Source organism: Protopterus annectens, chromosome 9.part0 (genome assembly GCF_019279795.1).
Source record: "Protopterus annectens isolate FY-2018-M chromosome 9.part0, PAN1.0, whole genome shotgun sequence".
NCBI classification, from domain to species: Eukaryota; Metazoa; Chordata; order Ceratodontiformes; family Protopteridae; genus Protopterus; species Protopterus annectens.
Window position 1 is genome coordinate 1,081,643,340 of NC_056743.1, and position 16,053 is coordinate 1,081,659,392.

Here is a 16,053-nt window from a genome sequence, read left to right on the forward strand (position 1 = left end):
ATATATATATATATATATATATATATATATATATATATATATATACATTTATATATATATATATATATATATATATTTATATATATATATATATATATATATATATATATAAAATACACACGCACACATTATTGCATTCATAGTGTGAATTACACCCAGTCCAGCTTTCTTTTTGCTGTGTTAGAGTAGAAAGATTGTGTACTTGTGAAATTTTTGCCATGCACGTTTCAACTCTGTGCCGTAGTTTAGCTTCCTCAATAGAATGACCTATTTACTGCTATGTCTTGAAGGAAAACTGCCTTCTGGACTGAAATTGAAATATTTTTTTCATGACATCAGTCCTTGCAGCAGTGTTCACAATAACTCTACTTGACTGTCAGTATGGGGGAATGAATCCAAACACTTGATATGATACTGTGATATTCATTTTGTATGTATGTATTGCATGTTGTCATTCACTCTGTATATGTCCTCTCTCTGTGTTTTCCCTGGGCTGAGACTGAAATGGGGCCAATGGAATCGAGGCTCAACTCCAGTTAACATATTAAAAGTAAAATAAAATAAATAGAATCCTCCATCTTATGATGTACTAGCATCAAAGACATTTGTGCTGTCTGTTGAGCCACTGACTTTACAATCTTGTTCACTTTGCAGAATCCTTTTTACGTTATTGTACCTCTTTCGATTACTTCAAGAATTATTCTCAGATTCAAGGTTTTTACCATACTAGCAGGTCTTCTGTATTGTGTCAGTGACAATATTGTTAGTAGGTTAGCAGGAGCAGATAGTAATGCATTATTATGGCATTTTCCTTAATTATTGTACACATTTTTTTCTGGATGGGTGTAATTCTTGAATGTTGGTTTTGGTATTTGTAATTATAATTAGCAAAAATTAACCTGCTAGTTCAAGGGAAATAAATTTGTGAGATTTCCAATGCACATTTCATGTGGTTCAGTTTATCATACACGTTGTCGCAATTTTGCATGCAACACATCTTATTTACATATTTTGTTGTTCATTTACTTATTAAAATTGCCTCTGAGCTAGTAATTTCATTTTGGTCTTGCTACCTAGAGCCAATATTTAATTTTGTTTGACTATCAAAACCATTAAGGGTAGGAGTGTGTTTTAAAGGAATAATACAGAGAACTTCACTCTGCAAAATCTTGTTGAAGCAATTGATGGTAATTTTCTGAGGATTTCTTCTTGTTTTAATTATACTTCCCAAGGAATTAAGGATTCTATGTTTTAAGAGACGCATAAAAGAATCACATAACTTCCACTTTTGTCAGTGGAGCGGGTCTAACTTTGTAGGTTACTCTACATACATATGCTGTTTGGAATGGCAGAGATGGTATGAACAGAGGGAAACTAAGAATGTTAAGTTGTCAATCTCGCCTTCATTCTTGCTGGATGGGTTCGGAGCCGATCCTCGGCTCCGACTCGGCACTAGCTTTAGCTCGAGAACTCCTTTTACCAGCTCGAGGCAACCCTATATCCCATGATGCAAGGCGGAACTACCCCAGATCTCGTTTGCCGCTTAGCGAAAGAGGTCTCCTTTGCCAGCTGAGGTAAGTTTTTTCTTGTTAAAGAAGAAAAAGTTGAGTTAGGGGTTTAATTTCCCTTCAGTGTTAGGTTAGCCTGTATTTTGTACAGCCCACCCTATTCCCTTCCTTTTTAAACTTTTAAAATAGTTTTTTCAGTTAAAATTTTAGTCAGGCCTAGTTCCCCAAGTTATTCCCTTCCTGTGTGTCTGTGTAGGGATTAAGTTGTGTGTTTGTGGGGACTGTTGTGTATATCCTTTTAGGATGTCTAGGGAAGGCAAGGTCTCAGGCTTCAAGAAGTGTGACCAGTGCTGTCAGAAAATGTCCCTGACAGACGGTCACACTTCTTGTGTGTATTGCCTGGGGCCTTTGCACCTGCAGGACTCCTGTGCTTTGTGTCATGCCTTTAGCCAGAGAGTCCTGCAGGAACGGAGGAACAAGTTGATTCTCCGAGGTTTGTTAAAACCTGAAGGTTCTCCTCCTAAGCAAAGGGCAGGAAAACCTCTTAAGTCACCGAAGGCTCAGGCTACAGTGTCCAAGCCTCCTCCGGTGGCTCCGGCTCCGTCGGAGCCGATATCGGCTCCGGCTGGAGCCGAGACTTCTTCTGCTAGAGTAGTGGGTTCGGTGCCGGCCGGCTCCGATACCCTGACTACTGTTGCCTTGTCGGCTCCGGCTGGAGCCGACACTTTATCCAGCATCGGAGCCGAGAGATCCTCGGCTCCATCTGAGGTTCAGGGGACTTTGGCTCCGATGGCTCCGGCCCGTAAGAGATCCCGGTCCCCTTCGATACTAAGTATTCACTCGGCTCCGGGGTCTCCTCTTTTGTCGGAGCGGAGCCATCGGAGCCGATCTTCGAGATCTTCCAGGCTGTCTGACCACGATTTGGAGAGGGTGGTAAGCAGGCTGTTGAAATCTCAGGCACTGGCCCAAATGCTCCATAGCCCGTCTCAACAGACTTCGGCTATAGCCCCGATTCTTGAGATTCCTCCTCCGACTCCACACCAGAGTTCGGAGCCGGAGCTTCTTGGGACAGCGACTGTTTCGATGCCGGAGCCGATACATCCTTCGGCTCCGTCATCCTCGGCTCCGATCTCCTCCTTGAGACTTTCCTTGGAGGGATCCGGTCGTCGGGTTTCCACTGTCGGCTCCGAGGGGGCTAGTGGCATCGGACCCTTGTCCGACCCCGCTCTCCCTCTCGGAGCTTCGGCTTTGGTAAGCTCGGCGCCGACATCGACCTCGGAGCCTTCTCTCTCCTTGGAGCCGACCATTCCTGTTTCTTCGGAGCGGGTGTGTTCAGGTCTCCCGGGGAGAGGAGCCTTTGAGGTGATGAGGAGTGTCCTGGCCTCTGAGCCTGGTCAACTCTAGCTCCTCCCTCATCAGTGCCTGCAGATGCCTCTTGCCAGCCTCTTGCTCTCAGGCCCAGGGATCCATCGCCCCAGGTTTCCCCACTGGGAATTTCCTCCTCTTCCGAGGTTTCTCCTGACCCTGCAGGGGAACCCCCTCGGAAGAGGACATGTAAGAGGAAACACACAGACTCCCCTGAGTCTACTACATCTGATACCGACTTAGATGAGTCGGAGGGTTCCCCACGGTCCCCCTCTGAGGATGTCTCATTTTCAGACATCCTTGAGCTCCTCAAACAGAGGGGGAATTGGCCCTCCATTGACCCCTCCGAGGATGAGTCGGTATACCTGGAGGCTTTGGATCCCGACCCTCCACCTCCTGGGTGTCTCCGCCTTCGACCCACTCATGCAGGTAGTGGCTCGGAAGGCGTGGCTCCAGATTCTGTGGAGCCTGTCCCCAGGAGACCATCCAAGTTCATCACGGCCCCTTCGGACAAACAGTTCCTGTCCAAAGGTGTCTCTGTGGATGCTATGGTGGTGGCGGCCACTAAGAAGGAATTGGCGGATCCTTCAGTACCTGTCCATCCTCCTAATAAGGATTCTAGGACCATGGACAGGTATGGAAAGCGGATGTTTTCTTCAGCGACCTTTGCAATGCGTTCGCTGAATTACCTTTGTCACTTCACCAGGCTTCAACGAGATATTCTCAAGGAACTGGGAGAAGTAATCCAGGATCCTTCAGCTGCTGGGGCTCAGGAAAAGATTGCCTCTCAGCTAGCTATCCTGAATTCGATATCTAACTCCTCCGTGCGGCTCATATCTTATGCAGCCGATGGAACGAGCAGGGCCGCAGGCACAGGTGTTGCTCTTAGACGCCAAGCCTGGATGCGGCTGTGTAATTTTGCAGACCCCTTTAAGGCGTCCTTCACCAACACCCCCTTTGACGGTTCGGCTTTGTTCGGACCTCAGGTGAAGGATACTCTGACCAGATGTGAACAGGACGGTAAAACTCTTTCTGCCGTTGGAGTCCAGTTTTCCACTCCTTCTAGACCATATCCCAAGGGTCAGAAGGGGGGGAAGATGTGGTTCCGTAAAGCCCAAGGAGCTACACCGGACACACATGGTCAGTTTACCCCCAGAGGCAGAGGGGGTAACAATAATAGACGCCGCCCTAGAGGCAGGGGGGGTCCTCAGAACCAGGGCAACAGGGAGCCTCTTCCTGAGAAGCCCTTTCAGCATCCCTGAGGTGTTGCCCGACTGTCCACCCTTGGAGGCAGTCGGGGGAAGAATTTCACTGTACCCAGTAGCCTGGCAATCCCTATCACAAGAGAAGTGGGTACAGTCGATTATATCCGAGGGTTACAAAATCCCCTTCAAAGGTTTCCCGTACCTCTACAATCCCTTCCAGACATCTCACCCGGTCAAAGGGATTTGGCAAAACAGGAAGTTTCAAAACTCCTGGGAAAAAGAGCCATCCAAACAGTGCCGGCAGACCAAGTAGGATCCGGCTTCTACTCAAGATTCTTTTTGGTCCCCAAAAGGACGGGAGATTGGAGACCAATACTAGACCTAAGCAGACTAAACAAGTCTGTCAGAAAGGCAAGATTCCGGATGGTCACGCTGCAATCCATTCTGCCCTTTCTGGGCAAGGACAACTGGATGTGCTCGATAGACCTTCAGGATGCGTACTATCATATAACTCGCATTCTGAACCCCGGGAAGATAACCCCATAGGGATCGAAAACAGTCATCAGGTTAAACTACTGTTAACATTTCTTAACTGTCATAGCAGCTCGTTCACATCAGAGCCACGTTTAAGCAAAGGGCGGAGTTGGACCCCGGTAGGGGAGGAGTTTGAAAAGATTAATTAAACAGTTGGAAACTACAGTCTTATTGTCAGGGCGGGCTTTTTACTTCAATTATGATATATAAGCGTCATGATTCCATGCTATGATGTTCTGAAGAAGACAGATTTACTTCTGTAGAAAGCGCTCAACCTATTTTATGTCAATAAATTAAGTGTTTCCAGCACAGTATCCTGTATTCCTGGCGTTCATTCACCTTTGGTGTGTTTGCAATCATATAAAGATTCACAGACGCTCCAGAAGGTTTCTCCGCTTTCGGCTGGGAGCCAGTCATTACCAATTCAGAGCACTGCCCTTTGGCCTCACTTCAGCCCCCAGAGTGTTCACCAAATGCATGGCAGTGGTCACAGCTCACCTGAGACGTCGAGGATTCCAAGTGTTTCCTTATTTGGACGACTGGCTCCTCTCCGCCACCTCCAAGGATCAGCTTCTTCGGTCCAGAGACTACACCTTACAGCTTTGCAAGAGTCTAGGAATTTCGTGAATTTGAAAAATCCTCTCTGCTGCCTTGCCAATCTATCACCTTTATAGGCAGAGTTAGATACCGTCAAAATGTTAGCCAGGCTAACAAATCAAAGGATTCTGGACATCCAGAAATTTGTTCAGCTTCTGTTACAAAGCAATAAGGTCAAAGCCAGGTTTGTCTTGAAAGTTCTAGGCCTAATGGCCGCAGCCATTGTTCTTCTTCCACTGGCTCGCTTCCACATGCGTCTCCTGCAGTGGATGTTGTTCACGCAGTGGTCGTACCACGATCTGCCCATGAGACACGAGATCTTAGTGACACAGTCTTGCAGGGCTCATCTACGATGGTGGATATCTTCCCCTCTTCTTCATCAGGGCCGACCCTTTGTTCCCCCTCCTCCAGTTGCCACAGTCACCACGGATGCCTCTCTGATCGGCTGGCGGGGGCATTATCAGGGCAGGATGGTCCACGGGACGTGGCAACCCATAGAATACCACCTGCACATAAATGTCCTGGAGATGAGAGCAGTGCTTTTAACGTTGCAAGCCCTCGGCGACTTTCTTCCCACAGGGACTATTGCAGTACAGACGGACAACATGTCCGTGGTCTGGTACATCAACAAACAGGGCGGAACCAGGTCCTATCCCTTATGTCGAGAAGCTCTCAGACTTTGGCAATGGGCGATCTCTTCTCAGCGGTTTCTGATAGCAACGCACATCCCCGGCAGGTCCAACCTATTGGCGGACAGGCTAAGCAGATCTATTCTGATGCCTCACGAGTGGTCTCTCAATCAGTCTGTAGTGGATCAGATTTTTCTGAAGTGGGGCACCCTTGTTGCGATCTTTTCGCTACCCCTCAAAACAGCAAGTGCCCAGATTACTTCACACTATTTCCTCTTCCAGGCCAACCCTTGAGAGACTCTCTAACCCAGGATTGGCCTCGGGGACTTCTTTATGCTTTTCCTCCCTTTCCATTGATTCCACAAGTCATTCAGAAAGCCACCGTTTTGAGAGCCAAATTGATCCTCATTGCTCCATATTGGCCTCGACAAATTTGGTTTCCATCTCTACATCATCACCTTCTGGTGCAGCCCTGGCATCTGGACCCAGTTCCGGATCTTTTGATCCACCAGTCGGGTCATCAGCACCGGGCCATTCATTCTCTCAACCTCACTGCTTGGTTGCTCCACTTCCTTCCCTAGCCAGGCTACCTATGATTTCTGACTCAGTCAGAGACATTTTAGTGTCTTCTTTAAAGTCGTCCACTAGAACTGTTTATGCTAGCAAGTGGCGACGTTTTTCTATTTGGGCAAACGCCAGAAATATTGATCCTTTCACCGCTCCTATACATTCTGTTTTGGATTTCCTGGCGGAGGTTTTTCATTCGGGATCGTCATCATCTACAGTCAAAGTACAACTGGCTGCTATTTCCAAATTTCATGTTGGCTTGCAGGACAATAACATCATGTCTCATAGGTTATGCAAAGCCTTTTTGAGAGGAGTTTTTCTCCTAAAACCGCCTGTGAAACATCCTCCTCCGCAATGGGATCTGAACTTAATGTTGGCATCCCTAATTCTATACCATATATATATATATGGATCTACTTTACAAGAACAAAATATCACAATGCCGAAGACCAGATAAACGAGACAAGAACGAAACTCTATTTACACAATCACATAGCCGACAAGTTTCCCATGGTAAGTAACCACTGGGCCAAAAACGATTGGAAAATACACTGCACCATTTCTAATGAAGCCAGGTGGGGGGTTGTGCCCCACACCCCCTAACTAAATATACCAATTCTGGGATCACACTGCAGTGGGTAAAAGGGTAAATTTCTCCTTGTTGTCCCAGTGGTTACTTACCATGGGAAACTTCTTGGCTACGTAGTCATTCTCGTCTCGTTCATCTGGTATTCTGTATTGTGATATTTTGCTCTGGTGAAGTAAACCCATATATATTTATATTACAGTAGTAATGAATAGAGAAACATTAATATCAATATCCATTTTGTCAACCCACTTTAGTTGATAGAGCAGATGGTTAACAGGTGTTTGAGTTGGACAAGCCCTGGAATAGGGTAATATTCCCTTTCCCCAGAGATTGTGCAGTCTCTGAGTTATTGTATAAAATTAACATGAGGTATGGGGGGAGCAGGTGTGCTTGTCCCCATATGTCTCAACTGTCCAGATTTTGTCAGTATGTCCAGATTTTGACTGATATTTTTGGTCTGTTTCTCGTAAAAATGTAGGTTCTCTTGTAAAGTCACTGAGGATTAAAGTCATTAAATAATAACAGAAGTTTGAGTTTTGGATTCAAACTCTTCACAAAATGCTTGCTAATGCAAATGCTGCTATCCTATTAACTTTCTAGTTTTATAAGAGCAATATTTGAAAATTGTCCCTATTTTTGGGCCTTTATCCCCTTATTTTTTTCTTTGTCTTGATTTCTTGTGTTAAGAGGTTATGATATATGCTTGACCCCTTAAATGTGTTTTTTTTTTTACCTTGTTTTGATCTGAGATTAATCCTCGGTGCTTGCGCTGAAGCACATCACATTTTGCTGCGAGTTTAACCTGTCAATGTTCGGAAAGTCGATTTTCTGACTATTCAATGTTGGAGACTACATCCACATATAATATGCTACTATATATTGCTGTACTGATAATTACATGTAATACTTGTACATTTGTGTTGCTGTCTATAAACTGTATTTGTCCTTTCTCTTATTCTCTGGGCAAGCCTTAAAGGAGTTCATCTGGATAAATGCTCTGTCCCAGTTAACAAATTTAAGTAAATTTGCCTGTCTCTGTTTCTCTTTTTCTGTCATCCCCCACCATTATCTGTTTCACTATCTCACTAAACTGCTGTCACCCCCCCTCCCCATTATCTGTTTCACCATCTAACCAAACTGCATCTCTTTTCTGTGATGTATGATTGCATGGTTTACATATTGACAGTGATCAGGATTCTAAACACAATATTTATGTGAAAGATCTGATGCGTACTTTCATTTGTAATTGACAGAGATATAGCTGGCTCATCCTTGTTGATGGTGAAGAGCAAAAGGAAACGTTCCAATAGACTGCTTGCTCAAGCCCCCCTTCTAAGCAAGTTCCTCCCTACCAGCTCTTCATTGCAAGATGGGGGACTCTCCTGTACGCAGTCTGAAGCACACACACCCTCCCTTCCAACAACAGCACAAAAATATTGCTTTCTGTACCGGTATTTCTGAAATACTGGTACAGAAAGAATGCAGAAACTGCACTCAGATTATGCCCTCTAACAGTTTGCGCCCAGAGCACGTGCCTCCTTCCCTACACCCCTGCTACAATGCAGCTGGCAAACATCATGTTAGACAGTCATACAAGAGCAACTCCTCTGTCTAGCACAGAAATTTGTGGATGAATAGATGAGGGTAACTGTTGATGTGACAGCCTGACCCCATGTGTGAAAATGGGGGTGGTGGCTATGGATGAATAGAATAATTCACTACACTTGTGCTACCTGTTTTGGAATGTAACTGACCTGAACATTGAAAGCTGCAGCATTTCTGTAAACTGTTAAACTTTCTACTGGGTAATTTTGACTTTTCATATTTCTTTAGTTTCAGGTGAACTTGTGTTTTGCTGAAGAGATGTGGAACCCTAACGCAGGTAAGGATTTTAAGATAGCTGATAGAGGAATACACTCTCTCAGAATGTAGTGTATAATATGCTACAGTTAAGAAAACAATACCCCATATTCTGTTGTACTTTGAGTCATGTATATGTGTCTTTTTATGTAATACATGTCAGGGAGTATGAGTGTGGATATGGAAAATCCTAAAATGGTGTCATCTTTTCAAAAGGGAACAAACATAGGGAGATCAGTATGCAGTCTTCTGTTTGCCTTTGGAAAGAAATCTGAAAAAAGTACAAAACCTGCAAAAGGATCACATTTTTGCATGCCAGTGTTAAGGTGAAGAGAGTCCAGAAGTATAAATCTATGAATTGCCAGCATGGCAACATCTGGACAAAGCTTTTACTTTCCCTTTGGAACACCAAGCATCATTTTAAAGAACAACACGAGAAAACAAACTGTAACTGTGAGAAGGGAGCTCAATAGTCTGAAACACCGCATTACCTCACATAGATGTCAGTATTTTTAAAAACCTGTACCATAATGTTGATACAAGGATTGTAAACCTGGAAAAGTGTTTATCTATACTTGCCCATTGAATTTCTTGTTATCGAACAAACTGTAGCCTGACCATAATCTACATTTCCTCCCAAAATATACCTGCCTGAAAAGGTCCAGTTTTGGATGAAAGCGCTTCTAGTTAAATGGAATGCTTTTACATGGTTCCAAATCATTTTTATTTTTTTTTGTTTTAGAAGTCATTGTTTGCTCCACAACCTTAGAAGATATGTACATTTTTTAGATCCAAATGACCTGAGACGTACCTCCCTAGACTATATAAAGAGAGACATTATGGAGCTTTTGGACAATGTCACGGAATTGTATGTGCCTAGCATTGAGCAGCATTCTACCTTAACCAAGGATAATGTCATAACCTGAAAAATTATTATTAACTTTAACAACCATCTTAGTTTTTGGTGTCATTCTAAGGGGATACAATATTTGCCAGCGTGTGAGGACATGGTTAACAAACCAGGTTGCTTTGCCACGGATGATCAGCATTTGTTCCCTCTAGACTTTTGAATACTGGATGAAACATTGTCCTCCCAGTAGAGCCATTTTTAGGCAATGCCAAATTGACAAACCTTCCAACATTTTAAAATCTGTTTTGTATCACTGTTCAATGCCAGGAGTCTAAACAAGAAGCTGCACTCCCTCCAAGCTCTACTCTACTTGGAGAATGCAAACATCTTTGCAGTTAAAGAGACATGGTTTAAAGCCACAGAGAGTACCCCGTCAGTGCAAGGCTTCAGTGCCTTCCACACAGTTATCCCAGCAACTGTACAGACAAAAGACTAAAGGTGGAGGTGCCGCAATCTACGTCTGTAACAAGCATACCTTCTAGGATGGTTAAACAGGATGTTGCACTGGAGCTCCTTCATGTCCAGATTACCATAAATAAAGTCCCATACCTTATTCTAGCAAGCTATAGGTCACCTTGCATGTCCCATGAAATCTGTAGGTCATACATAGATGTACTGGAGAAACTTGCCATTCAATTAAATATTCATGGGGGACTTTAATTATTCCTCTATAAACTGGGAATCCTACACAACCCCAAATTTGCAAGCACAGAGATTCCTAGACATTGTAAACACAAACACACTGAACAAGTTGGTGCATACACCTACTAGAGGTACAAAGATATTTGACCAGGTATTCACAGATATGGGAGAATGCTGTACCCTTCCTCCAGTGATGTGCCCTGTCTGCTAAGTTTAGACCACAAGACAGTCTCTTTCAAAATAAAAATCAGTTCTGTAACCCCAGCAAACCCTGTAACAGAAACTATTCCAAGGGAAGCTACCTTTTATTAAGTTGATAACCTGTCAAAATTTCAAACCTCTAAAACTCCAGATAACACAGCAGCCTATGTGGAATTATTCACAGAAGTTTTATATAGCCATGTCAGTTACTGCAGAGAAGCTGCTATGCTTACCAAAAGTAAGCCCAAAACTAACTGAAAAAACATACCACCTTGGTGGGGTCCAAAACTAAACCAGTTGTACAACAAAAGAAAAAAAAAATCATAGTTAAAATTAAGCGCAGCACTGAAAAGGATAAAAACTCTCTCTCATCAAACTGAACAGATAACTAAGAAAGATGACTAATTAAATCCAATAAAGCATATTTTGAGGTAAAGATAGCATCCCAGGCCAAGGACAACCATGAGGGCTTCTTTAGCTATGTCTGAAACCTAAAAGGCAGCACACAAGCAGTGTGCCGAACTGTTTGTTATGTGAACATGGCTCCATTTACTAAGAGATATAGTACATCTTCTGGCTAACAAATTCTGCTCCAAAGTTACCTCCCTCTCACCCCGGCTGCCCTCCCCCCAGGAAATATCACCCAACATAAACTCTCAACTATCCGTAGGGAACAAGTCTTAGATATACTTTCTAAGGCCAATAATACAGCTTTGATGGGCCCCGATGATATTACAGGATGCCTCCTAAATAAATTGAAATATGACCGTCGGGGTCACTTGTGTCACTATTCAACAACTACTTCTGCACAGGCTTTGTACCATGAAAATAGATGACTGCAATGGTAATCTGTCTGCATAATGGCAGACCATCAATGGATCCTGGGAACTAGTGACACATTAGTCTGTATACAAAGCCATGGAAAAAATTAACAGTGATATAGGAAATCTTCTGACACAGGACCCCACCCACTTTGGCTTTATCAAAGGCGGGTCATGCTTACTGAACATGTTGGAATTTTTTGAGAATGTCACCAAGGTAATAGATGAGGGAAGACTGTCCATACTGCCTACCTTGACCCAGCTAAGGCATTTGATACAATACCTCACTCTGGCATTGTAAACCAACTCTTGGAATTAGGCATAAAAACCTGTGTAACTCATTAACTAACCAGCTGGCTCATGGGCAGGACCAAGGAAGTTAGAATTGAAGAGGCCACCTCAACAAGGAGGCTGGTCACCAGTGGAGTCCCTAAGGGTACTCTGCTGGGTCCACTCTTCTTTGGCATCAGTCTTTTTTGGAAGTCATGGCCAGGTTTGCAGATAATTGCCAGGATAGGAGCAGTCATATTTAATATCCCAAGATACTAACATTTTACAGGAAGGTCTAACTCAAATGACTTGTGCCAAAGCCCTAGCTTAAAACTTTGTGCCAAGAAATGTATAGGAGTACCTTTTGGGAAGTCAGACACCCAGAGAGACAACCTCATTGATAAAACACACTTAAAAGTAGATACAGCAGTCAAGGATTTTGGAACTTGTGTAGATAGTAACCTGGCTTTCAACTAACTTGTATCTAAAGTCTTGACAAATCTTCTAAACTTTTGCCCTTTTCCAAACTTGCCTTCTGATAAAGATAGCAGGGCAATGGAGAAGGGTGGCAAGAAAGTTTACATTGTTTCTACTTTGGCCTTTAGGGCTATTAATTACCAGACCCACATGACCAGGTATGCTGTGGTCTTGATTGCTCAGGCTTGTCAGGTTATCTCTGCCCTCCCTGAACCTGATAACAAATCTTCTGCCTTGCCTTTTAAGTTCTGCTTCTCAAGTGGTTGCCACTCTATTAAGTGTAGCTAATGATGCTGCTGAAGCCTCTTCTAGGGCTGCAGCTTTTAGGTCCATCATGAGGCATTTATTCTTCGTTTCATCTCCAGCCTCTTCCTGAGGACATTAAGGCAAAGTTGTTGTATGCTCCTTTGGGTAATACTAATCTTTTTGGGACTGCTGCTGCTGACATGTTTAAGTGTCTTCAAGTGAAAGGAAAGCCTTGCAAGATATTAACTTATGGATAGGAGAAACAAAAATATGTTTCAGAGGAATTAACCTTCTAGGTCTGCTTTTGTTTGCAGGCAACCCCGCCAGGCCTCTAAGGGCAGGAAGGGTGGGAGGCAGGTCCTATCTGCTAAGGCTTCTCAGATTTTTGTCGCCCAGAAGCCTCCTTTATCTGATAAGCCTGCTTTGACAGTATGCCCCCTGCCTTTAGACCAGGTTCCTTTGTCCCTTTGCCTCTCCCTTTGTCTTCCAAAATTGGCCTCTCATCCCTTCAGACTGTTGAGTTCTTTCTGTCATCTGTCAGGGTTACTTCATGGTATAGAAATCATTCTCTCCTTTTTCTGGGATTCCTCAACCTCCTCTAGACCAGCTTCCTCATTTCTTGGAGGTTCTAGTATCTCTGTTGAACCAAGGGACCATTCAACCTGTCCCCCCTTCCCTTTTTATTCTAGGATGTTCCTAGTTTCGTGAAAGGAGGGCACTCTGAGACCTATTTTGGATCTCTCCCAGCTCAACACCTTTCTCGAGATCCCTTCTTTTGGATGCTTACTGTTCAAACTCAGTTTCCTCTTTTGTTATCCCAGGCTTTTCTGGTATCCTTGGATCTGAAAGATGCTTACTTTCCTATCTCTATATTCACCTGTTCTTCAGGAAATGTTTACTTTTTCTCTGTGTCTTCCTCTCATTTTCAGTTCTCTGCTTTGGCCTCTCTACCGCCCCAAGGGTATTCACAAAATACCTAGCTCCTGTAATTGTTTTCTGCAGGCTCCAAGGCATTCAGATTTTTTCCTTATCTAGATGACTTGTTGGTTCAGGCGCCTTCTCCCAGGCAATTATTGCAGGACCTGCAGTTCACTATCTCTCTCCTTCAAAGTCTGGGGTTTACTATCAACTTCCAACTGTACTGACTCTTTCTCAGGATCATGTGTATCTGGGTACAAAATTCAAATGGTGCCAATGTTGGTGTATCTTCCCCCTCCAAAGGTATTGTCATTGACAGCCTTATTTCAGTCTCTTCTTCCTCTGACTGCCGTGCCAGCCAGGGAGTTTCTTCAGACCCTGGGATTCATGGCCTTTTCTATTCCAGTGCTGTCTCTTGCCGGACTGCATGTGTGGAAGCTTCAGTGGTACCTCAAGTCAGCTTGGCTGCAGCATTATCACTCTCTGAATTTCAGTGTACCTCTCCTTCCCTGTCTCAAGAAGGAATTTGAGTGGTGGATTTAACAGTTCGCTGTAACCCAGGCCAGTCCTTTTAGCCTCCAGGCCCTTCTCAGGAGCTGTTCACCAATGCCTTGGATATGGGGCATCTCTTGGTCACCTGAAAGTTGAGGGTCTTTGGCTTCCCCTAGCAGAAGTCAGACCATATCAACACGAGGGCTCAGATTCTGGCCCATCAGGCTTTTCACCCCATGTTCTCTCCAGGCCCCTTGAAGGCGTACACAGACAACACTACAGTGATATGGAATGTCAACAAGCAGGGGGCACACAATCTTACCTCCTGTGCAGGATGGCTCTTCAGGCTTGGGAAGTGGCTGTCCATTATCAGTTTACTCTTCAGGCAGTATACATTCCTTCAGAACACAATCTTGTGGCAGACACTCTGAGCGAATCGATGCTTCACAGAGATGTATTTCTGGACATAGTCCATTAGTGGGGTGTTCCTTGGGTAGATCTTTTTTGCCTCCCCTCTGAACAGGCAGCTTCCTCTCTTCTCTTCTGTTCCAGAGTGCCATGCCATATGGCCTGGAAGATGGATACCCTATCCTTGGAAGGGGAGGTTTCTCTTTGCTTTCCCTTCTCTTCCTGTACTTCCAAGAGTTCTGCAGAAGATTCAGCTAGACTCCCCAAAAATCTTGTTAGTGACTCCCTTTTGGCCGAGACGGCACTGCTTCCCCATCTTAATGCATCCGGTCAGAGGCCGTCATCAGAAGTTACCTCACTGGTTGGATCTCCTCACACAGGACAAGGGGTCTCATTCATCCCCACTTGTCCACTGTGCAACTGACACTGTGGGTGATTAGGGATTTGATCCCCTTTAGGCACCTCTTATCTGAGCACTTGCTCAGGGTTTTACAGGAGGCAAGGAAGCCCTCAGCCTGAAAATCTTGTATGTCCAAATGAAAGATTTTCGGTCTGGTGCCATGCTCATAACCAGTACCATTTATCAGTGGGGGGGGGTCCCTCTGGTCCTCTCTTGTTTGTGTGAGTTGTGCCAGTCTGGCTTGACCTGTTCTGTGCAGGCCCATTTGTCATCCATTTCAGCTTGTCTGCCCTTGAGTTCTCTTTTTGACTTCTTGTTTTGAGGTCAAGCAATTTCTTAAAGGCATCCTGCATATTAGGCCTCCAGTAAAGCCTATTTCCTCCTCCTTGGGACCTTAATTTTATTCTGGAAAAGTTGACTCAAGCTCCTTTTGAGCCTGTAGATTCCTCTTCTTTGCAACATTGTAACTGGAATACTGTTTTGTTGCTGGCTTTTACTTCTGCTCGGAGGCTTTCTGAGCTCCAGGCCTTATAGCCATTCCTCCTTTTTTGTTTTTTTCACAGGGACAGGGTGTCCCTTCATACTAATCCTTCTTTTATTCCCAAGGTAGTCCGTGAGTTGTCCTTAAATCAGTTGGTACAACTCTCTTAGTTTTTTCCATTCTTCTCCAGCCTGCTACTGAGAGGGTCCTGCATACCATAGGTTTGCAGAGACAGCTCGGTACTATTTGGATAAAACTAGGACTATTTGTAAATCTGATCAGCTTTTTGTTTCTTTTTATTCCAGGTCTTTGGGTTTTGCTGTTTATAAGCAAACCATCACCTCCTGGACATCTAAGGCCATTTCTTTTTATTCTTTTCATGACAAATCTCTGTCTGCTTCTGTTAGAGCTTATTCCACTAAGGCTGTTGCCTCTTCTGGTGCCGCCTTCAAGGGTTGGACAACAGTTCCATTCTTGTAGCTGCTATTTGGCCTTCCATGCATACCTTTACTAACCATTATAAATTGGATATGGTTTCTAGGGCCAGAGCAGGTTTTGCTGAAACCATTTAGTGTGGGTTTGTTAATGGCTCTTCTTAGCCTTCCACCTCCCATTCTGTTTCTTGAGCTTTTTATACTCTCGCTTCTGTACTGAATTCTACAACAGTGATATAGGAGAACATACAGTAGTACAGTTGTGTAAAATCTTACCATAACAATAGATGTCCTTCTCTTCACTGTTGCAGTATTCAGTCCCTCCCTCCAACCTCCTCTTGATTATTCTGCATTTTTCCTTTTGGTTGTGCATGGACTCCTTTATCCTATGGCAACTGTTCTCTTCTGGGGCAATTAATTTCTAGATAGTTGTGTCTGTACGTCCCTTTTATGCCCTACGTTCTGTGTGGGGAGCATAATGTGATGTATGGCACAAACA

The 16,053-nt window shown here is 44.1% G+C and overlaps 1 protein-coding gene across 1 annotated transcript in view; it reads left to right on the top strand.

The window, feature by feature from the left end:
• Positions 1 to 16,053, top strand: part of PRR13 (proline rich 13) — a 211,944-nt gene that overhangs the window by 83,303 nt on the left and 112,588 nt on the right. The window contains exon 2 of the mRNA XM_044083911.1: positions 8,828 to 8,876. Within this exon, the coding sequence (XP_043939846.1) occupies positions 8,858 to 8,876 (19 nt within the window). The 5' untranslated portion in view covers positions 8,828 to 8,857. The remainder of the gene's footprint in view (positions 1 to 8,827; positions 8,877 to 16,053) is intronic.